Source organism: Argiope bruennichi, chromosome 4 (genome assembly GCF_947563725.1).
Source record: "Argiope bruennichi chromosome 4, qqArgBrue1.1, whole genome shotgun sequence".
In the NCBI taxonomy this organism is placed as follows: domain Eukaryota; kingdom Metazoa; phylum Arthropoda; class Arachnida; order Araneae; family Araneidae; genus Argiope; species Argiope bruennichi.
The window spans coordinates 6,992,073-7,016,159 of NC_079154.1; the positions used below are offsets into that span (position 1 = coordinate 6,992,073).

At 32.2% G+C, this 24,087-nt stretch overlaps 3 protein-coding genes across 4 annotated transcripts in view; all 3 read left to right on the forward strand.

Moving 5' to 3' along the window:
- The window catches only part of LOC129966722 (uncharacterized), a 33,098-nt gene extending 31,193 nt beyond the window's left edge, over nt 1-1,905 (forward strand). For both annotated transcript variants that reach the window (XM_056081255.1, XM_056081254.1), the window contains one exon: nt 1,728-1,905. In XM_056081255.1, the coding sequence (XP_055937230.1) occupies nt 1,728-1,885 (158 nt within the window). In that variant the 3' untranslated portion in view covers nt 1,886-1,905. The remainder of the gene's footprint in view (nt 1-1,727) is intronic.
- A 9,773-nt stretch (nt 1,906-11,678) lies between these two features.
- On the forward strand, nt 11,679-16,282 carry LOC129965664 (uncharacterized). Its single transcript, XM_056079761.1, has 2 exons — nt 11,679-11,829; nt 15,336-16,282. Exons 1-2 carry the CDS (start codon nt 11,679-11,681, stop codon nt 16,280-16,282), a joined length of 1,098 nt encoding a protein of 365 aa, XP_055935736.1.
- A 2,915-nt stretch (nt 16,283-19,197) lies between these two features.
- LOC129965665 (uncharacterized) lies at nt 19,198-19,854 on the forward strand. Its single transcript, XM_056079762.1, has one exon. The coding sequence runs from the start codon at nt 19,198-19,200 to the stop codon at nt 19,852-19,854; it is 657 nt and encodes a 218-aa protein (XP_055935737.1).
- The last annotated feature ends 4,233 nt before the right edge of the window (nt 19,855-24,087 follow it).

A 24,087-nucleotide genomic window follows, 5' to 3' on the forward strand; every position in this document is an offset into this window, starting at 1 on the left:
AATATGCAGCATAGTAAAAGAAATTAATACTTATATTTTAGAGGGGAAATATATAAATACATTCACTAAAAGATTTCAAAATGAAAATATTCAATCTCGAAAATGACAAATATATCAACTTGTTGACAAATTTTCAAAAAGAGAGTGCATTATTCATTAACTGTCTTCTAATAAAATACATTTAAGTTTTAGTTTGAAACAATATTTAGGGAGTTAATTAGAAATCAAAACACTCAGAGTGACTTGAATGCAAAAATTAAACGCTCCTGGCACTAGATTATTGAAATAATGGACGTAATTGTTTACTTATTCGCAAGGTTTCAGTCCTCTTCAGGCTGTGGCGCAATTCACGAGGTTTTACGAGATATCACCCGAGTTTCAGTGGAGGTTTTGCAAAAGTCCTGCAACTTGCACTGTATTTCATTTCCTGTTTTACTTGAACACTATAGATGTTTATGCTACATTACTAAAAGGGAATAAAACATGGATTCAAGTAGCTCAACGCAAGTGCTATTTGAACACAAAAATTAGCACACGTATTTTTTATGTGCTATTAAATGCAAAAATATTTTGATAACCGTCATACACTGGAAGCGTAACTGTTGCATATTAAGAAAAAAATCACCATATACTAGGACAAGTATTTTTATATTAATTTTAAAAGGAAATATATCTAAAATCTAAATAAATATATACAGGTCCAATAGAACCCTAAATTACACTAAATAAACGTTGAATAGTAGTCCTTTGACGACAAATTTATGGATACCACAACAATAAAATGCAAAAATTCTAGAAATATCTTTAGCCAATAAATGAATTTCCATAATTTTTAAAATTTACTTACAACTTATCTTTACCTAGCTTCTGAAAAACATTAAGTTTCCATAAAATTGATAAACACTTATTAATTGACTGAATAATGTAGTTCGGGTCCTAAAGATTTGAACATTATTGTAAATTGGGTAAGAAGAGAATCAATTCATGTTCACATGATATAGGTCAAAAGTATCGAGACTATTTAATTTTTAAATCCATGTCATGTATTGCAAAATTAAAACGGGCTTAACATCGCATCTTAGCAAAGGAAATACTTTAGATGTTAGATGAAATGGATGTGTGGTGGTAACTTAATAAGCCAGGTAACAACTACCGGACACGAGTGTACACTTTTGTCTAGTGGCTTTGTCACTCGGCTATGAACCCTAACGTTTCGAGTTCGAACCTCAACTTGAATAATGGATATACTGCAATCAATGGAAACTGTGAGACCGTGATACTCCTAGTTTCATATTTCATTCAGTCTAAACTTTCGTTTTATACTCTTTTATTTCATTTGACTTCTTTCGTGTTTATAAAAGAAGAATTTCATAATCTGTTTTACATTAATTTCCGATGAACAAGAATTTGGAAATTTTGTATTTTTGTATTAGTGTATTGTATTCGTTTTGTAATCGTGTATTCTCGATGACAATACATGATTTTAAAATATCAGATCTTAACTACAGTTTGCGGATTAATTTAATTAGTTTATGATTCCATACATATAATACCATTCGGCAGTCAATTTTAGATTCCATAATATTTGTCATAATGAATTATGAATCAATGTCTAAAAAGTTTCGTTCCATCTCTATAATTAATAGATTAGTTTCCAATTTTAAAATATTTTCTTTTATGTATGCTACATTCACCCCTAATTATTTTAAGATATATTTCCATTTCAGGTTCTGGCATCGGTAACATAATAGCTGGAGTGGGTTTCGACTACGTGGGAGGCCATACAATGTTCTTGTGCACAGGCGCCGTTTTCGGTTGTGCGGCTGTCTTGAGCGCCATCGGAACTTTCATCTGTAAAAACAGAGTGAATCATATCAAAAAATAAAATCATTTTAATTCTGTGAAGCATGAAATGTACAATAGATAGAAAATAGTTTATACATCCATGCCTGTAACTATTATGAGTATTGAACATCGAATTTATTAAAGATGAAAAAATATAGATTTGTTTATTACACTGAGTACAGAAAAAAGGAAAATTTGTAAAGGGCCGTGATGGTGCTATTGATTATTCTGAAACAAAACAAAAATATAAGTCTTGTGAAATTATAAAATGAGAAAAAATAAGCATTGACAGCTCAGAAAAACATAACTAGTTCAGGCTTTACACTGAAAATAGAATAGTAGATTTTTAATTTGCTTCTTTCTTAAACTGTAAATTCCACTTGATATACTTTTAAAACCCTAATACTATTAAGAGTTGTAGAAACATAACATATTAAATTTCGTATCTTCAGTTCTTGTATCACTGCTTAAAATTACTTATATATGTAACAATATCTTTAAATCTAAATTAAATCCTAATTAATTTCCAATTTTTATTTTAATTTAGCCCATATTAACTTTATTCTAAAATGTTCTCATATTTCCTGATCCATTTCCTCCTTTTTTATTTAATTAATGCTACACGAGCTCTGTAAAACCGCGGAAATCGACAAGTTCTCACACTCCGTATGAAGAGATAAAAATTTGTCAGGCTAGGCGAATTCTTTTAAAAAAATACCTATATTCCCCTTACCTAAAACGACACGTGTAAAGAAATCCCTACCTGAATCATATAGTATATAATCATTGGAGATAAATATTTCGGTCTCTTTTGGCTCTTCTGCTCTTGCATCGCTTGTGAACGGACACCAGTCTGTCAGCGCTTCTTGTACATAAATTATGCATCCCAGGAACGAATAAAAGCCAAGTTTAAAATTTTCAAAAGTGTATTCTCTCTCTCTGGCCATGACTCTGTTGAAAACAAATGTATGTGTTTACATTATATACATTCATATCTTTCTCATTTAAGTGCAAAGAAAATTCAAAATGCTTCAACTCAGTTCATACAATTAATAATTATTATTTAGAATTGCTTCATATCGTTTTCTCTTTATTTTAAAAGCACTCAATTGTATAGCGGTGAACTTTGAATAGAAGCTACGGATGAAGTATATTTTATATAGAATTTCTGGTTTCAGTCAGAAATATTCCTTTAAAACTTCCACTGCGTATTCGTCATATTTAAGTTAAAGAAAACTATTTCAATCGCATAACTGATATCTATGTCTATTTAAAAGTATTAAAATAGTGTATTGTCATCGAGGGCATATAAATGTTAGTCATTTCAAAGCTCTAACACATGAGAATGTGAGTGAAAAATTGCTTTAAAATAACTCCACTGATACAAATATGAAATAAATCTAGTTAAATAGAAGTGCTTAAAACTCACATCATTAGCATCGTGCAGCAAATAATTATCCAGCATGATAATTCTCGTATTGCAATGTCCTTTCAATGCTATGAATATTTGTTTAGACGCATATTAACCTTGGCATACGGAAACAGTTTTTCTTTTCGGCTCAAAAAATAAGTCAAATATTTTTTGTGCCAGGATTTCAAGTGTTTTATAATAGGTATGTTTTCTGTTTATTTCCTGCAAAATATTTTTAGCTCTTGATTTGAGTGTCTCCCACACAACTTATGGCTTCTTAGCTATAAATATTTTTGGCAGGTTCATTTTTTCCGGATAATTATAGAATTTTTCCAATAAACCGGAAAATAAATTAGAAAATTACGCATTAACTATTGAGAATAAACATAAAATTAATTTAAAAATGGGATTTTATAAAATTGTTCCTCTTATTTTATTTAGTAATTTTGCTTAAAAATATTGAAGGATTTGAAAATAGAAGTTCAAATTTAAGCAATCTTTGTTTCTAAGTAACCACTTTTGTTGACATGTTACATCTGTTATTTATTCTTACCCGTCTGAAAGTAATTTTTAAGAATCTCTGATATCTAAGCGCCATCTTTTGCTTAATATCTAAATGCTATATTTAGACAAGATTTTCTTGTTATCTGTATCAACTGTAGAATCAATAATCAATACTTTTTGCATTTATACAGATAATGCTTAAAAAAATAGAAACATGTAAATGGTGGAACATAAAATAGTTCTATAGCATACCATATCCGATCTTGTGTCTAATCATAGCAGATAAACTGCTTAAATTTACAAATTTCTCAATTGCGATATTTATCAATAATACCTTATTATTTTCATCCTAGAGTGCTTTTAACAAAATGGATGAAAATTTAAGGGACATTATTTAATAATTCATATTATAGAAAACTGGCCTGCAGAATGTAAATTAAAGATCGTTCCTGAAAAGTCGAAATTAATTTTATTTCCATTTAAAAAAGAAGTCACTCGTATTCCTGTCTTGAAAATAAATGATATTAATACTAAGTATGTCAGAACCTTAAAGTATCTTAGTTTGATATTTGATGAAAAGTTAACAGGGCCGTTTTCTTACATTCAATGAATTTACAAAATAAAATTATGAAATATTCATTAAAGATACACAGTCCAGTCATATTAATGTGACCACAGCCTACTTTTGACGTCAACATTAAATAACCATCCGAAGAAGCCGCGTGTTATTAGACGTTTGGTGGATATATAAAGTATGTTGTAAGCATTCGGAAAAAATTTCAATTCATGCAATCATGCAGAAACGGAGCGATTTATCCGACGTCCAAAAAGGCATGATCATTGGATTTCAGGCCAAGAGTGGAAACATTTCCGAAACGGCTAACTTTGTAAATCATTCTCGGGCCGTCGTGGTAAAAGTATACCGTGTATGGTAAAATAGCACTATTCAAAATCAGCGACGCGGCAAATGTGGTGCACCACGAGTCATAGATGGCAGAGGTGAACGACGGCTGCGGAGATGCTTTCGGGCGAATAGACGTGCAACCGTTCAGCAACTGACAGCTCAGATGAAACAAGGGGTTACCAACAGTGTTTCCACAACGACGGTTCAGCGAACGTTGCTGCATGTGGGCCTCCGCAACAGACGCCTGGTCAATACACCTATGCTGACTGATATTCATCGACGATGAAGGCTGGAATTAGCACGCCAGTACCGCAACTGGATTTCCACTGAATGGATACTAGTGGCTTTGTTCTATGAATCACGTTTTATTCTTCTTCGAACAGATGAACATTGACGTATACGGAGTGAAACTTCTAAAAGCAAACATCCGGCAACAATTGCAGGAAGGGTCCAAGCTGGAGGAGAGAGCATGATGGTCTGGGGAATGTTTTCGCTGTATTCTCTGGGTGCACTCATCATTGTGAAAGGCACGACGGATCAACACAAGTATGCATCTAGTCTTGCGGTTCATGTTAATTCCTTCATGCGAATTGTTTTTTCCTCAGGATGATGGCGTCTACCATCACAACAATGCGATGTGAGATAAAGCTCGCAGTGTACGTGTGTTGCTAGAAGAGCACCAAGATGAGTTTACCGTACTCCCTTGGCCAGAAAATTCCCCGGAATTGAACCCAATCGAGAATATGTGGGACCATCTCGATTGGGTTGTTCGCACCATAGATCCTCACCCGCCTAACCTAGCGCAACTGGCCACAGCACTGGAATTGGCATGGCTCAACTTCCCAGTGAACACCTTCAGGAACCTAATTGACTGTCTTTCAGCTCGTCTCGCAGCTGTTCGCTCTGCGAAAAGTGATTATTCTGGTCACATTAATGTGACTGGATGATATTATGAGATACCACCACATCAAAATAAAATTATGAGATAATCTAGAGTAACTTGGAAGGTACATCCATTGATTTATCGTGAAACTTATCGGAGAGCAACTGAGAAGTTTATATTATGCAAGATTCTTATTTAGTTTTCTAATTTGGTAAAATCTAGAAGTAAATTTATTGAAATTGAAAGAATTGTATTATTAAGAATTTCCAATACATATATGACTCTTACATCGGATGCTTCGTATGTCCTATCTAAATGCTTTCCCACACACTTAGTTGTTGAAATGGAAACTAATTTATTTAAATTTTATATTAAAGGAAATGAATTACAAATTGGAGAGAGAACAAGTAAGCGAACTGAAATAATGGTTCTTGCCATTGATAAAAGAACACGTTGGAAAATTTACTCCTTCTCCATGGTCATTCTGTGATCCTTCGGAATGTAAAGATAAGAGAATATTTACAAATGGATTTCGTATTGTCAACCAGGTTGGATTTGGAGTGGTTTATCATGCTTGTAAATATAACGTTTCATGGGTCATTTAAAAAAGAAATAAAAATGGTACAATGGTCTTCATGGCAAAGGAAGGTATAAATAAGTTGAAATATGGTCGTGATAAAACATATATTTTTTGTGGATTCGAAGTCAGTATTTATGATTTTGGAATCTTTTAAAGATGACCGAGAAATAATATTATCCATCAAGAGAGTTTTAAAAGGTTGTTCTTGGATTGTCTTAAAAAGGTTGCCTACGAGGAAGTCATGCGGAGCGAATGAGCAGAATGCTTGTTTAAGCCTGCTACACACAAAGAAGGCATAAATGTCCAAACTCAGACTTTAAAGTATTAAATAAACAGTACAGAGATGTTAGACAAATAACAAAAACAGTGGCAATCATTTCAAAACGCCAGATATCTATAAGTCTTTTTTTCTAGTTTTTATGACAAAACATTGTTTGGGTGATTTTTATCTTAATCCATTGTTGACAAACCAGATTTTTTTGGAAAGGAATCCATCTCTGGCTGTTGCTTAGAAGACGGGGTAGTCACGCATTGCGTGTTTGGCTTCATCTCTATTATGGAATTAGAAAAACATCTTTCCCTTGAACTTTGTATGTTTGGTACTTTTGGATTTCATGGAAAATAAAAAAGTACATTAACGGACTCAGGCTCATTGCCCAGGATTTAATAATGTGATTTCTTGAGATTTTATATTTTTAATTTTGCATAATATTGAAATGGGTGAAATCTATTTGAAAAATTTCAAATTTTGTTTATTACTGCAAAATTTGATAGTTATAGCTAAGTATTATCCTTGTAAATAAATGGAAACAGAAAGCGATACTTTTGATTACTGAGGGATTCAGTTTCGCTTTTGATAGGTGGAAATTTTGATTCAGGCATTTGCATTTTGGCGTTTTGAAGATATTCGGTATAGGTGAGAAATTATTTTATTGTCGGGGAAGAGCAGTTTTTGCAGCTCAACTGTCCTATTTTTCGACTGCTTCAACTTTTTTACTAAACCTTTGAAAAAAGAAAAACTTAAAAAACAAAGCTCCAAAGTGCATATTTCCATCTTCCAAAATATATTTGTGCCAAATGTGATACCTTTAGATCAAACGTTTTGTTTTGTAGAGCGCTACCACTCATACAGACACATATCCACCCTTATACATTTCTTTTATTGAAATGGCAATAAATATGTTTCTTAGGAAGAGAATGAAGGAGAGCACTTCGAGTACGTGGATGAGAAGCTGCAGAATCTATAGGTTGATTCCGTGCTGGCTTGTAGGAGGCTGATTAATGATACTATTCATCGAAGACTTCTTATATTCTATGAAAGTTTATGTCACTCGTAATGGGGTCTATTTGGTATGGCCCTCCATACACATGCTATTATCGGTAGTTGAGGAAGGGAATTTGGTCACTGGTTTTCATTGAGAATCCAATTAGATAAGATGGAGTAATATTTCATGGGACGAAGCAATTTTTTTCAAGTAATTTTGATTCAAGCAAGGGATTTCTTTTAAAAAATTAAATAATGCCATCCTTAAAATTTTGAATATTAAGTAACTTTATTACAAATGGCAAATAGATTTTAGCAGTTTTTTTTTTTTTTCAATACTTCAGAGAAGGAAATCGCAACAATGAATATTTTGCCACTTCAGTTCCGCCAACGTGACATCTGATCTATCACATATTTTTCTTTCCATTTCACTAAAATTAATTTGGCTCTATTAACATTCAGGTACAGTTGATGTTCACACTTTATCAAACTAACCTTCAAGTTCCATAACGTTCTTTCTCACTGGAAACTGATAAGCCCATACTTTTGTATTTATAATTTTAATTCACCCTTTTGATTTTCTTATTAAGTCACACTGCTTTTTATTTTTACATAATTTCAGTTAAATTTTATTTGCTCACTATTTATTGCAATTTTTAAGCTGGTTTACTCACGCTGTGTCATCATTCAGAGGTAAAAAAAAATTATCTTTAAATCTGTGATATTTACAAAATAATCATCTTTAATCACTGATATATTCAAAACATCAAAATAATTAAAACAAATTTCTTTTGTCTTGATTTTGATTATCAAACATGCATTGTTTAAACTTGCACGAATTATCAAATTTTCTTTGCGAATTTTTTTTTCAGAAAATGAACAACTGCACTGCAAAACAGACATGAAACTCCATTGCAGTTCGAATGTTATAATATTCTGATAATGTAAAGAATAAATGTAAATAAATTAACAAAATATAATAAATAATAATAAGAGTAGACTCTTACTAATAAATAAATTTAATTTGTCTATAAGTGACAACCTTTTGCAGTGATGCAGAGGTATAAATGCTTGTTGAAGTTTTCAGCAGTGGGCTGCAAGTCTTCTACCTTTAATCCATCATATTCCCACCGAAGCCATTGCTTTAGAGAGTCCAAACTTTTATGCCATTTAGTGCAAACTCTAGACTCCAAAACGGACCATATACTATAATCATGAGTTTGAGATTCGGCGAGTATTGTGTCCACTCTCCAGATGATATCACACACGGAAAATGCGCCTTGCGCCACTCTTCTGTCTTTTTTGCCTTGTGAGCTGATATGGAATCTTGTTGAAACGCCTACTTTACATTGCGGAAATGAGTTTACTGTTGATTTACACTTTTGGTACATTTTTTGATTCATTTTAACGATCTCATCCACAAAAACTAGAGATGTTTTGCCGCTTACACAAATTCCGCCTCAGATCAACTTTCGATTTTTTGCGATGTTCAACAATTACTGAAGAGCTTGGAGAGTATAAAGATTAGATCCTATAGTTGTAGTAGTTAGGAGCTTTTGGACGGTAAAGTGCTTCGCCTTAGTGAAAAGGAATCTCTCTAAGCGCCGACTTGCGGCTCGTTTCAAAAGTTTTCGGCATCTTTGCAGCCACAGGAGATTGTTTTCATCAGTGAGAGGCTGAACCTTTTGGAACTTGCAAGGCTTCAGTCCAATCTCTATTTTTGCCATTCGTTGCACTGATCGTTTACTTATTCCTAGTTCACGAGCGATCTTTCTCATGGAAACCCTAGAATTTCATTGAATTCGCTTTTTCATAACTTTACAATTATTGAAAGGTTTTACCATATGTTTTCTTTCACTTTCTGGACTTTGACCATCATTGCCAAGCTCTTTGAAACGATAAATTGTATCAGACACTGTTTGCAGCGGCACATTAAGCAAACGACCGACTTCATACTATCGTTTTCCTTGCTTAAACAACTATAAAATAGTAAATCTTTTGCTTGGCATTGTAAAAAAGCCAAAAAACGATACGTAAGCTAAAAGATGCATTATAAAATATGTTATAATTGAAGTGTTAGACAAAAAGAAATGAAAAAAAATTAAAAAAGAAATTAACTTATATTCTATGATAAAATAATTTTGTCCGAGGTTTTTTTTTCCATGCCCTGTATATAATGGAATATTAAAATCCACATTCGTTATTCACATAGTAGTTGGGGGGTGGGAGTGAACTAATGAAAGAAACAAGATATGATATGAAATGAAACTATTATTGAATGAACACAAGTTACACTTTTTTACGATTACACGATTAGTTGGACGACACGCATACCTTCTTGTGGGTTCTTCAAGGAGCATATACAAAGAGTTATCGAAAAGGTGTTTTGGGGAACCTTATGTATTATACTGTATAACTATCTTCAATTTACAAAATTAAAAGACTGATATTGTCAAGGATTTTTACAGCAGATTATTTAATATACTGTTGTCGCCGCTCTTAGTGATTACGGATGCAACATCAATCGATTGTACTCATCAGTATGGTGTAGAACGGATCTTCCGTTTCTGAATATATAGAAAATCTGTCGGTTCTAGTGATCAAGAATTCGCTTCTAGTGATCCATTTCGATGTTCAGTGGCTCGGCGTGAGGGTTTCATCAGGATCAATCAAAATAAATACATGGAAAAATCAGCAAATATTTTCGAAGATTTTGAGACAGGGATCAATATTGGTGTAAACTAGAAGACAGCGGAAAACACAAAGGAAGAAATCATTTGCCATGCACGTATGAAGACAAAATATGACGACATACAGCATCAGTACAATAACAATGAAAAGGAGTAGAAACAGAGAACGCCTTCAGCCCATGAAATTCTGCGAACTTTCGACCTTTGAGAAGATAAGAATAACACCGTTCTGAATCTTTTATTGAACATTATTCATACGAAAGGTTTATCCATCGAATGCTTGATAACTGACAACTCTTTAAGAATCTATATTCAGATAGAAAATATTTGGCCATGTTATCGGAATTTTTGCCCTTTCACATGGACTTTTCATCAAATCTTTCTGGACTTAAATTTTCAAAATGTTGTATCATTATTTTTCACTTATGCCAGGTCATTGATTTACATTTCCTTTTTTTTCCTGTCTCCAGATTTTTGTCATTAATTTTTTAATTCTCTTTTTCTTTTGCATTTATTTTGGTTCTTATTTTGCATCTGAGCTCATTCGGTATTCTGAATTTTCCCTTCCATATTGTACGACTTTTTTTCTCTATTTTAAAAGCAGCAATATGGAAGCGTTTCCCTATTTTTATTTGCCCTCAATTGTAGATTTTTTATAATGTTTTCTTAAATTTAATTTTTTTGAGACATGATTCATTTTTTCCCACAATTTTCAACTCGTCTGATTACTTTTTAAATTTCTAATTTATTTTTTTAATTTATAATGTGTTTTCAATTTTTTAATTTCTAATAATTGTGTTTTTTTATTGATTATAATGTTTTTGGTTGATTATATTTTCATTGTCTTTTGAAATTTTTTATTTTAAGATTGATTTTATTCTACTTTTAAATTCATGTTGTCTCTTTAATGCTTTTTTGAGCGAATACATTTAGTTCTGAAATCGCGTATTTTTGTAATATTTTTAGGTTTCAGACTTCCCAACTTCTCCATTTTTAGTGTTCCTTTAATGACTTTGAGATTGAATATATTGATTTTTTTTAAAAATCTCTCGTACATTTTAAGTGTTTAAAGAATTTAAACTTCAAAATATCTTAATTTTTAGTGTATTTTTTCGACATTTTTATATTAATGTATCTACTTTTTCACTACATAATTTGCTTTATAACGTTTTTATCATTTATTACTTAAAGCTTTTATTTTTTGTAGTGTGTTTTTCATTATGCAATGTATTCTGTTATCGTTTTTTTCTGTAGTGTGTAATTTCTTTTAATGAACAAATGAATTTTTGTGGTACTTAAAAATACCGCAGTTCACGTTCGGTTGTAATATGAATTCGCACTGTAATTATTACCATATTTTTATCTGTTTCCATCTAAAATGTTTTTCTATAGACTTGAACGGAATAAAAATTTCTGCTACGCAATAGTTGTAAAGCTGAACTCACTGCTCGAAATGTTGTTGTAATTCTTTCTAGCAAATTGTCATTGGCTCGTGTACATGCGCTAATTTTTTTCTAAAGGTTTAAATTCAATATTATTTCGTTTACCGATCTTTCATTCAGTATTTCTGGAATTTCGGTTTATTTTCTAGTTAAGGATGGATTTAGTTACCAAAGAGACGGTGGAGGAAAAATTTGTCACGTTCTTGGAACCGCAACGTTCTAAGAAAGATATCATTGAGAAAAAATGGTGGCATATTAATAAGAAAATATTCCGATTCAAGATCCATTTCTTTTTATTAGGTGCAGGTAAGTAAGTTTATCGAGTTTTTAAAGAGATTTCAGAGATTCATTATCGCATCATTGTAAGTTTTCATTTTTTTTTCAATGAATTTTGAATAATATTGAAAAAATTAAAAGTGATAATGATGTGATTACAATAACTTGTAAATAATTTATTGTTAAAATTCTTCCTAATTGTATTTTCGACTGAAGAAAAATTTATATTAGTAAAAAAATCTTATAAAAACTATAAATGATTATAATTAATTTATTTATTAAAAATTAGGCTAAAATATAAAATTTTATTAAATATCCTGTATTTATTATCCTTTTAATATAGATTTAGACAGCAGTTGTTTGAAAATCAATGCGTAGAATGCCATTAATGAACATCAATATTGGTTTTATATTCTAGGAATTTAACCCATGTTATTTATTAGAAATATTTAAGATGAATTTGTTTAATATAATAATAAATGCTTAGTAATTTTATATACATTAAATACTTTCTCAATCCGAAAATATGGTATTCAGTTTTTGTCCTTATTTGTGGATTGCATTCATTATAGTATACATACCATGTAATTTAGATAAATAAGTTTATTGATCGTATAAACATGCTTTCAAATAATTAGCATTTTCATAGGAAATGATATTTTACCTGCTCTCGGGTTTATTGAGAATAAGTTAAATTCGCTTTCTCATGGATAAGAATTTTCTTATAGACTTGAAGAATCATAAAGGCATGTCGGTTAATTTATTCTACTGGTGACTTAGTTTAGAGCATAACATAAATTTGCATTAATGTATTACATTATGCATCATATCCTTTAATCTTTAATGTATTTTAAAATGTATACAATATTTTCAAGAAGAGGAAGTATTATATATATATATATATATATATATACTGATCAATTAAAGTATTTTTCCTTTTTTTCTTCAAGAATATTTTAGGAACTTTTTTCGCTGACTTTAGGTAAAAAAAATTGTTTGCTTTAAACAGAAACAGCAAGTTTAGGAATCATAAATTAAAACATTTGTATTGATGTAGTCGAGACTGCAGTATTTAGATATATTTTTCACTCTTACAGCTCAAGAAATTACTACAACACAAGTAGCCGTTAGTGAGTCACATATTTTCCCTATCTTAACTTGGGGTGCAATCAAAAGATAATAATGTTTCAAGAATCATGAAAATTATTTTTACCCAATTGAAATTTTAAAGCAGCGATATAAGTTTTCTTAATTCATTCTCTTTCGCTCTTTCTTTCTCTTTCACTCCCTCTCTCTCTCTTTTTGTTCCATTGTCCATTTTTATTTATTTGTTTCGGCTTCTAATGTCCATAATTCAGCAGTCAAATCTTTAACGTGAAGTAAAATATATGTGCAAAATCAACACCATCTTTTTATTTATTTTCATAATTTTATTTCAATTTATGTTATTATGGTTCTTGGGTTTATGTTCTTATGGCATTCGACTTGTCACAATCAACACTTTGCTGGTACTGAAAGTTAAAAATAAAGTTAAAAACTATTTTTTTATTTTTTAACTTAGAACTTTTTAGTGAATGTTATTATAAATGAAATATTTTCCTATTCTGGAAAGTTTCAATTTTTTCAAAGACTCTGTCTTACATATTTCTCTAATCAGATCATGCTAGCGTAGTACGGAAGTACGATACCAACCCAGGTCTAAACCTCGTTATATAACTACAATTCAACATTACGACGACCGCCTCAAATACCTTTAATGTTGCTTTTAAACGGAATGTTAAAATTACTAAACCAAACCAATTTGATCATTACAAATTATATTTAAACTAGTTTTAAATGTAATTTAAAATTTGTAAATTGAAACAAAATGCTTTTCTGTTTTATTTGGTTATATTTAATTATTTAAATCAAATCTATTTTTTTAACTTTAGAGTTATTATTTAAGTAGAAATTAAAAAACTGTGTTCGTTTAAATTGATTAAGCAGCTTATCGTTAGAAAAAAAAAACCGTCCATCGTATATATCTGAATATTTTCTTTTCCAAAACTTTTGAATATTTTCATGTTTGCGTGTGAGCAGCAAATATGCTGTCTAAAAGATCCATGATTGTGATCTTATTGAAAACCAACAATAGTTATCATCATTCATTTTTTTTCAGCTTGCTATAATTCTAAATAAATGCATTCAAACGCATGTAAATAAATTGATGGTAAATTCCTAAACAGATTCAAACTAAGGCCAATAATTCCAGTGACAAAAACGAAATTGGGGCCTATAGACCTCTGACTGAAGGAAGAGTGTGAATCTAGGCTGAATTCAAAAATGATATTGACATAATTGCCTAGAAAATTGTAAAAAAAAATACAAATTAAGATAAGGGATATTAGGATGACAATAAACTTTTGTCTATATTTGTTGGGTTCCTATTAGCTACCAAAATAATATTCTATAAACCGAGTGCGTTATCCAATCAGAATAATAATAAAGATCTTTACGAAATTAATAAAATAAAAAAATTAATCAAAAACAAATCATAACAAGTTAATTAAGTTAAAAGTGTGTTGAAATATGAAAATAAATTGAACATTTTATTAGAACAGGTCCCTCATAATATGCATTGCTTAGAGCTGCAAAATGCTGACATTTGCCACCAAGGGGGTATGTGAAGTGTTATCTTTACATTGCATCCCTCTGGTGCTTTCACAGAGGAAAAAATGCATGGAACGAGATCTGAATATATTGCCAAGTACGTACTTTAGTATAGAACGCAATGACACACACAAGAAGTAGAGCTAAACCAATTTATTAACTCAACTCTGAACTCAGAGACTCACAGATCTGCTTTTATACTAACAGGGAAAATTCCAGAATACTTTTCTGGAGACAGTAAGAAAAGTCCAGAGCACTTATCTGGTAAATTAAAGAAAGGTCCAGAATCTGCTGGAACAGGAAATCAAGGAATTAAATATTTACACAGACTGTGAATGACATTGTCTCTAGCGAGATTCGAACTTATAACCTCTTGATTATGAGATCAGTGTTATGACCATTCGGCCATGGAGAGCCGACGCCTCTTTTCAATGTGGCAGTATATTGCTCAAATCATATCCTTGCTGATGACGTGTTAATTAACCTATATAAGGGTACATTAATTAGTTGTTTATTTGGGGTTTTATAGCACAAAGTTAAACTAGTTGCATTTAATATATTGATGGTATAATACATATTATGTTTTCAGCAAAATATTCTCTTAGGAAAGATAAAATATTACCATTTTATTGAGGTATAACCAAACTGACCATGGTAAGTCGTTTAAATGCCTTGTAAATGTTTTAAAGGTTATAGCTTGACGGTGACATTTGATACAAACACAAAAAAATACACACGAAAATTCCATTCTTCACTCATTAGTCATCTACGAGAACATATCATTACTAATTATACTTTTGTTACTATTCTCTTAGTCCTTTTTGGGATATTTTTTGCATTTATGCTCCAAAATGAAGATGTTAATTATATTTTGATTTTTTGGACAGGCCTGAGCACGGTGCTTCCTTTCGTGGCTGTCTTCGCCAAAAACTCGCTGCAACTTTCTGCCACATCTTTTGGCGCAGTGATGACATTTCAGCAGTTCTTCTTCGTGCTGACGAAACCAAAGATCGGATACATCACCGACTATTTCAACAAGCTGAAGCTCGCCATCTTCCTCCTCGCCGTCAGCCAAGGACTCTTCCTGTTTCTTCTCTTGCTCATCCCGCCCTTGACCAAAGGAATGACAGCCATCAACAACACATCTATTGAAGACCTTGAATATCTCAGCAAGGACATGTGCACTTTTTGCTACAACCTAAATGCCTCAATGAAACCCGAGAAAATGTCTTTAAATTTTGATGAACTTATAGAATCGAATGTGACTCATTATATCTACTTATTCCAAGACAGCGAATGTTATATACTAAATAACAATTCAACACTGTTTTCTGAAAATTATGTGAAATTGAAAATTCCTAAGGCGTGTTATGCAAATGAACAGAAGAATTCATTTGGAAATACCAGTGACGTGACTTTAGTTCATAACAATACATTTGAGACAATCCTATCTCCGTCGTCTAATCAATCCCGTTTCAAATCATTAAAGTGCAATTCGTCAAGTTCTTCATACCCCTGTGCCTTTTTCTTTAACAAATGTATCATTTGTTGCAATACAGATAAAGAATGCTATTTAATCTCTAATATTCAAGAAAAAACAGAACTATCAGAATCATCCAAGGGTTTTAAAAATGACTTCCTAACATATCAGTTTTGGCTTTTTGTCGGCGTCAACGCATGCGTGAATGCCATCTATACTCTTTCAGACACTGCGTTATATGAGAGTGTGCAGAAACTTAGAGACGAATTCGGCCAGCAAAAACTCTTCTCCTGTGCTGGATGGGGTCTAGGAGCAGTGGTTGGAGGCCTTCTTACTGATTACACAGAGAACTAACATGCAAATTTCACAGTGTATGCCATTCTTTCCTTTATCACATTGTGGAACATTTACAAACTCGACTTCGTGAAACCCAAGAAATCAAGCAGCATTCTCAAAGACATTGGAACCACTATGAAGTCTGCGGAATTCTTGTGTTTCGAAGTTGGAGTACTGCTGATGGGAGTTGGTCTAGGGTTCACATGGTTTTATTTGATATGGTTCGTTACATCCATTGGTGGAAATCGACTGGTGTGCGGTCTGGTACAGACTGTGCAGAGTTTTGCGGGTGATGTTCCCTTCTTTTCCATATCTGGATGGGTTCTGCAAAAGATAGGGTATTTCAACATTATGTCCTTGGCACTCCTTGCTTGTGGTGTCCGGTTTCTGTGGTACAATCATCTTCATAATCCTGGTATGGTCCCTATAGAATGGATTCATGGCATGACGTATGGGCTATTCTATGCTGCCATGGCTTCTTACGCCAAAACTCACGCCATATCTGGGACTGAAGCTACAAGTCAGAGTGTGATTTTTGCTACTTTTGATGGTTTAGGTAATGTCTATATCTTACACATATTTTTTTAAACTTTATAATACTTCTACTTTTAATAGATTTTTAAAAGTACAAGAGCTGTTTCATTGCATATAGCTCAAGACAAGTGTTGAATTGCGAAAATATTAATCTTTCAAAAGGAAATTCCTCCAAGTGTGCCATGGCTTCTTACGCCAAAAATCACGCCATATCTGGGACTGAAGCTACAAGTCAGAGTGTGATTTTTGCTACTTTTGATGGTTTAGGTAATGTCCATATCTTACACTTATATTTTTTTTAAACTTTATACTTCTACTTTTAATAGATTTTTAAAAGTACAAGAGCTGTTTCATTGCATATAGCTCAAGACAAGTGTTGTATTGCGAAAATATTAATCTTTCAAAAGGAAATTCCTCCAAGTGTGCCATGGCTTCTTACGCCAAAAATCACGCCATATCTGGGACTGAAGCTACAAGTCAGAGTGTGATTTTTGCTACTTTTGATGGTTTAGGTAATGTCCATATCTTACACTTATATTTTTTTTAAACTTTATAATATTTCTACTTTTAATAGATTTTTAAAAGTACAAGAGCTGTTTCATTGCATATAGCTCAAGACAAGTGTTGAATTGCGAAAATATTAATCTTTCAAAAGGAAATTCCTCCAAGTGTGCCATGGCTTCTTACGCCAAAAATCACGCCATATCTGGGACTGAAGCTACAAGTCAGAGTGTGATTTTTGCTACTTTTGATGGTTTAGGTAATGTCCATATCTTACACTTATATTTTTTTTAAACTTTATAATATTTCTACTTTTAATAGATTTTTAAAAGTACAAGAGCTGTTTCATTGCATATAGCTCAAGACAAGTGTTGAATTGCGAAAATATTAATCTTTCAAAAGGAAATTCCTCCAAGTGTGCCATGGCTTCTTACGCCAAAAATCACGCCATATCTGGGACTGAAGCTACAAGTCAGAGTGTGATTTTTGCTACTTTTGATGGTTTAGGTAATGTCCATATCTTACACTTATATTTTTTTTAAACTTTATAATACTTCTACTTTTAATAGATTTTTAAAAGTACAAGAGCTGTTTCATTGCATATAGCTCAAGACAAATGTTGAATTGCGAAAATATTAATCTTTCAAAAGGAAATTCCTCCCGGGAGAGGTCACCTCAAATATGGAGATGAGTATTCGCTGTACAAATAAATGTAATTTGCTTCAATATAGGGTAACAATAGTGGTGTAATAGTATTCTTACATTCCAATAAAGAGCCATATTGTAGAAAGGCACTGGTTTTTTATGGGCTAATAAGCGTTTAGGAATTTTCTTTATTATGAAATTTATGGCAGCCTAATTTTTGTATCATATTTCCTACTTTCGTTCCCATCGATTTTTAGTTAATTAAATAACTTTCTAATTTTTAGAGTAATAATAATAGTGTGTTTTTCAAAATTCTATTTTAATCTCTAAAAATTATTTTCTTTTAATATTTAATATTTTAGGAAAATAGTAATATCAAGTATATTGTAATATCTATTATTTTCTTTTTTCTTTTTTTAATTTTTTTTTACTATTATTTTTAATTTGTTATTAATATTACGGAATCTTGTAATCTTTCCCAAAGCCATTATTAGATGGCGCTGCCTTCATAAAATAAAAATTTAATTAAAACTTATTTATTAACTGAAAATTATGGTCTGAAAATATTTAAATAATGTATTATAATTGAAAAAGCACAACTGTATAATATTTCAAAACATGAGGGAATGAGCAGAAAATCTATTACAAAATTTCATTTTAAAACTTGAAATAAGTCAAGTTAAATAACAGTATAAAAACTTAGAGTAATATTATAATTATGAATGTGAAGCCTAATATGAAAATTCTTTTTTTTTCAGGTGCTGGCATAGGAAATATAGTTGCCGGCATTGGTTTCGACTGCATTGGTGAAAGAAACATGTTTTTCTACACTGGCATCTTTTTCTTCTGTTGTTCGTCCATCTGTCTGTTCTGCACGTACAACTTCCAAAAGAGAAAAAGATGTGCGAACACTGATGATACTGAATAATCAATTGCCCACTTAATTCTCTTGTATGAGCATACAAGAAATGCATTTCATGCAAACCTTTATTTTATTTTTTTTTTTTTTTTTCGATTCTGAAAAAAAAATGTAGGGTATCATCTTATTTTCTGCACAAAAGAAATTTATCGATGACAAAAAAATCTATATGAAATTATTTCGGGTATTTCTAAAGATACTTGAGTTCAATAAAGACATATTCTTGCTAGTACATCCACCATATCAATACAAATAATTTGGAAAAGTCAATAAAATTTAAACTTTTAAGTGACTTAAAATTTTTATTATATATATTTTAGGATTTCAGCACAGCATGAAAAATCAATACGATGCAGCTTTACCTGAACAAGATTCGGAAATTGCCGAATTCGAAGCAAAATATTTGGAAACGAAAGTGATATATCAATCTGCGATTGAGGCATTGAACGGAGTTGCTCCGACTGTTAATCCCACGCCAGTTGGGACGAACTTTAAACTGCCACGTTTAAACATCCCTAGTTTCAACGGTAAATATACCGATTGGCTCAATTTTAAAGATTTGTATCTTGCAACGGTGCATAATAATCATTCGTTGGCCAATATTCAGAAATTTCAATATTTGATAGGACTTTTAAATGACGAGCCAGCTAATATCATTAAGCATATTCCGATTTCAGAAACAACATATGTCGAGGCGTGGAGTAAATTATTGTCCCGGTACGATCGCAAAAATCAAATAGTTACATCAGTAAGAAAATTCCTAGAACAACCCAGTGTAACAAATCCTAATTCTGTTAATTTAGGTAAACTAGCTGATACTTCTGATGAAGTTATTCGCGGATTAAAATCGCTTGGCGAAAAAGCGTCGTCTAAAGATGTTTGGTTAATTCATTTATTGTTAGAAAAGGTAGATTCTGAAACGCACATTTATGGTCACAAAAGATTGGCGAAGAGGAATTTCCTACATTTGAATCCTTTTGGGAGTTCTTAAACTCAAGATGCTAAATGACCATAATTCTGAAAAGCGAGTAGTTCACAAAAAACAATGTGCTGTTAAGACTGTTTCACATCTTAATAAACATTCAACTCTTAAATGTCATTACTGCAATGGTTCTCATTCTTTGTCAAAGTGTTATAAATTTAAAGGTGCAGGCATTCCAACTAGAAAAAATGTCGTCCGTAAGAATTCCTTATGTTTCAACTGTCTGGCGTTTCATCAGGTAAAATTCTGCCAATCACAATCTTTGTGTCATAATTGTAAAGGACAACATCATACTTTATTATACGAGGAAATGAGTAATAATATAATAGTTTCAAATATAACTCCGTCAGATGAACAAATTCATAACGCTGATGAAGCAGTAAATATTTCCAGCTTTTCTGTGCAAGGTCAAAATATTTCATTTTTACCAACTGCTGCAGTGAAAGTGTATGATTCATCCAGTCAAGGTCACGAGTGCTGCGTTCTTTTTGATAGTGGAAGTGAAGCTTCTTTTATAAGTGAATCATTTGTTCGTCAATTAAATAAAGGACTTGGTTATTCAAAGGCAGCTACGACTCGCAGTTATGTAAATATTAAATTATTTTCTGAGGGGGAAAAAAATTGCGTTTTATTACAAGCTTATATTCTTGATAAATTAACTTCGCATTTGCCTTCGGAAAAGATTGACAGTGAAGACTTCGACTATTTGAAATCAATCAATCTTTCTGACCCCAATTTTAGTTCACCTAAACAAATAAATGTAATAATCGGTGCTGATTATTTCTTTTCTCTGCTTCGGCCTGGTCAAATTTTTGGTTCCAAAAATGTAGATGCACAAAATACCATTTTTGGTTGGGTAGTTTCAGGCAGAATTAAAACAGAATGTAGTACACCGCATTCCATTTGTGTTAGTCATATTAGTTTACATACAGAGGATAACATTGATGCTACACTGAAGCGTTTTTGGGAATTAGAAGAAATAACAATTAGAAACCGAGATTTAACGATTGAAGAAGAATTTTGTGAGAAACATTTCAAGGAGAATTATCGAGGAAACGATGATGGTAAATGTGTTGTTCGATTGCTTATTTTCAATAGAGCCAAAGAGTTAGGCGACTCCAAACCTTTGGCAATTTCACGTATGTTATCCATGGAACGAAAATTTAATTTCGATAAAGAACTCGGTAGATAATATAAGGATTTCATGCTAGAATATGAAACTTTAAATCACGTGGTTCCAGTTGATACGGAGAAAAATGGTCAGGTATATTACCTACCGCATCATGCTGTTATAAAATCGTGCAGCACTACAACTAAACTTCGTGTAGTATTTGACGGTTCTTGTAAACCTAAAAATTCAGTTTCCTTGAACTCTGTTTTAGGTGTTGGTACAACACTTCAACGAGATATTTTTTCAGTATTGCTTAATTTTCAGTATTCAATATTTGCTTAGTACACAAAATAGCTTTTTCTGCAAATATAGAAAAAATGTACCACCAGATTCTTGTAGATGATGAAGATCAAAATTTGCAAAGAATTGTTTGGAGAAATTCAGTTGATTCGAGAATGTAATCATATAAATTATGTACAGTTACGTATGGTACTGCCTCTGCTCCATTCTTAGCGATACGCTGTTTATGGCAACTTGCACTGGATGCAGAGAAAATGCATCCTCATGTATCTTCGATTCTAAAGAAGGATTTTTACTCACTTTACTTTTACTTTACTTTACTTACTTTACTTTTACTTTATTTTTACTTTTACTTGTCTGGTTCAAGTAATTTACGAGAAGCAATTGACATCTGTTCTAAACTGTCACAATTGTTAGCAGAACATGGATTCTATTTAAGGAAATGGAGATCCAACTGTTCTAAATTTCTTGAAAATTTATCTATTGATCCCAAAGAAGCAAGTGACTTAGAAATCCATTCAGATGATTGTGCTAAAACGTTAGGGTTTCTTTGGATCTCCACAGAGGACCTATTTTTATTTAATATCTCCATGAATTTTGGAATTGAAATTACCAAGAGAATATTCATTTCACAATCCTCTAAGATCTTTGACCCACTTGGCTTGCTATCTCCATGCACAGTCATGCTGAAAATGTTTTATCAACGTTTGTGGCTGCTGAAACTTGAGCGGGATGCTCCACTTCCCAAAGAATGGATAGACAAATTGCTACGATTTCAAGAAGAGCTTAAGACTCTCAGTGATCTTAAGATTTCCAGGTGGCTCCATACGACTACAAAGAGTATTTGTCTTCAAGGATTTTGTGACGCCTGAGAATCTGCTTGTGCTGCCGTCATCTATTGTGTTCAACCCATATCTCCTGAAAGGAATGAAGTAAACTTAGTGATTGCTAAAACTAAAGTAGCTCTCATTAAGCAAATGTCTTTACCCAGACTGGAACTTCTAGGTGCATTACTACTTGCCAGACTTTTCAAGGCTCTGAGGGATGTTTTTTACAGTTACGACATTTCTTTCCAAGCTTGGTCTGACTCCAAAGTGGTTCTAAGTTGGCTAGCAGATCACCCTAGAAGATGGAAGCTGTTAGTGGCAAACAGGACTTCTGAAATTCTAGACGTTATACTTTAACAACAATGGAGTTATATTCCATCAAAAGAGAATCCTGCTGACATCCCATCTAGAGGTATTGATCCTAAACTTCTCCAGAACTCATCTCTTTGGTGGCATGGATCGATCATCATTCTTGAAGTTAAGCAGTTCAAATTGGCCTCTACAATCTTCTATCAGTAATGAGACTGATAATGATGCAACCGTCTTTGCTGAACAAAGGACAAAATCTATATTTTGTACTACAGTTCAGTTAACTAATGACACTGTGGACAATTTATTTCAAACCTGTTCTTTATCTAAAATAGTAAGTGTAATCGCTTTTTGTTTAAGATTTATTTCTAGGTACAAAAAACGGATGTCTGCAGCTGATGAAAATATGTTGCCAAATTCACCCTTTGTTCCTCCATCAACAAGTGAACGGCAGGCAGCTATGAAATTAATTATTAAGTGGATTCAAGTTGCATGTTTTCAAAATGATTTGAAATTGATTAGGACAATTTGCCTTTAAATCCTAAAAGTGTTTTGAGTTCACTCTCTCCCTTTTTTGATAATGATGGAATTTTACGGGTGGGAGGTCGATTGCAAAATTCTGATTGACTTTTAACGTTAAGCATCCTATAATAATTCCAAGTGAACATAAATTTGCTTTTTTACCTGTTAAGCAATGTCATATAACGTATATGCATGCCGGTTCTGGTTTACTGGCTAATATCTTAAAACAAAACTATTGGATTATAAAGGGTAAGAAATTTATTCATTCTTTTATCCGTAAATGTATTGTTGTCATATATATAAATTGTCATCAAATAGTCAACTAATGGGAAGTCTGCCAAAACAAAGAGTAACGCTTGAAAGACCATTTCATAGCACAGGTATTGATTATGCTGAACCTGTCATTTTAAAATGTTACAAAGGTCGTTGCTTGAGGACCACAAAGGGTTATATAGCCCTGTTTGTATGTCTAGCAACCAAAACTTATCATATTGAGGCAGTTAGTGATTTAACGGCTGATTCCTTTATTGCAGCTCTTAGGCGATTTGTATCCAGGCGAGGTACGCCTAAATATTTATTCTCGGATAATGGCACAAATTTTGTGGATGCTAAAAGAAAGCTACCTGAGTTACATAATATTTTAGTTTCACTTAACAGTAATGAAATTATTGTAAATTATTTGGCTCAAACCACAATCGAATGGAAAATGATTCCCCCTGCTTCTCCCCACTTCGGTGGTTTGTGGGAATCTGGAATTAAATCAATAACCTGAAAAGAAAATTGGAGAGAACCTGAAAAGAATGATTGGAGAGACCAAGTTAGCATTTGAAGAGTTAGTTACTCTTTTGACTCAAATTAAAGCTGTTTTAAATTCTCGGCCTTTGTGTAAAATGAATCATGCTGATGTATCTAATTTAGATGCCTTGACTCCGCCCCATTTCTTGACTGGAGATGCCGTTACTAGTATTCCCGAAAATAGCTCAATAATTAATGTTAAGTCCTCTATTTTGAAACTATGGGAATTGTTGCAACAAATGAAGCAAGGTTTTTGGAAGAGGTTTTATAAGGAATATTTAAATTCTTTACAACAGAGATATAAGTGGAAGGAAAGAGTTCCAAATTTGTCTATAAGTGATCTTGTATTAGTTAAGGAGGACCACATGCCTCCTGGTG

Bases quoted from the DNA above. Each gene is read 5' to 3' on its own strand.
- LOC129965664 (XM_056079761.1), top strand. From the start codon at position 11,679: ATGGATTTAGTTACCAAAGAGACGGTGGAGGAAAAATTTGTCACGTTC. The intron at 11,830-15,335 runs GTAAGTAAGTTT...TTTTTTGGACAG, and splicing joins TTTCTTTTTATTAGGTGCAG to GCCTGAGCACGGTGCTTCCT.
- LOC129965665 (XM_056079762.1), top strand. From the start codon at position 19,198: ATGAAAAATCAATACGATGCAGCTTTACCTGAACAAGATTCGGAAATT.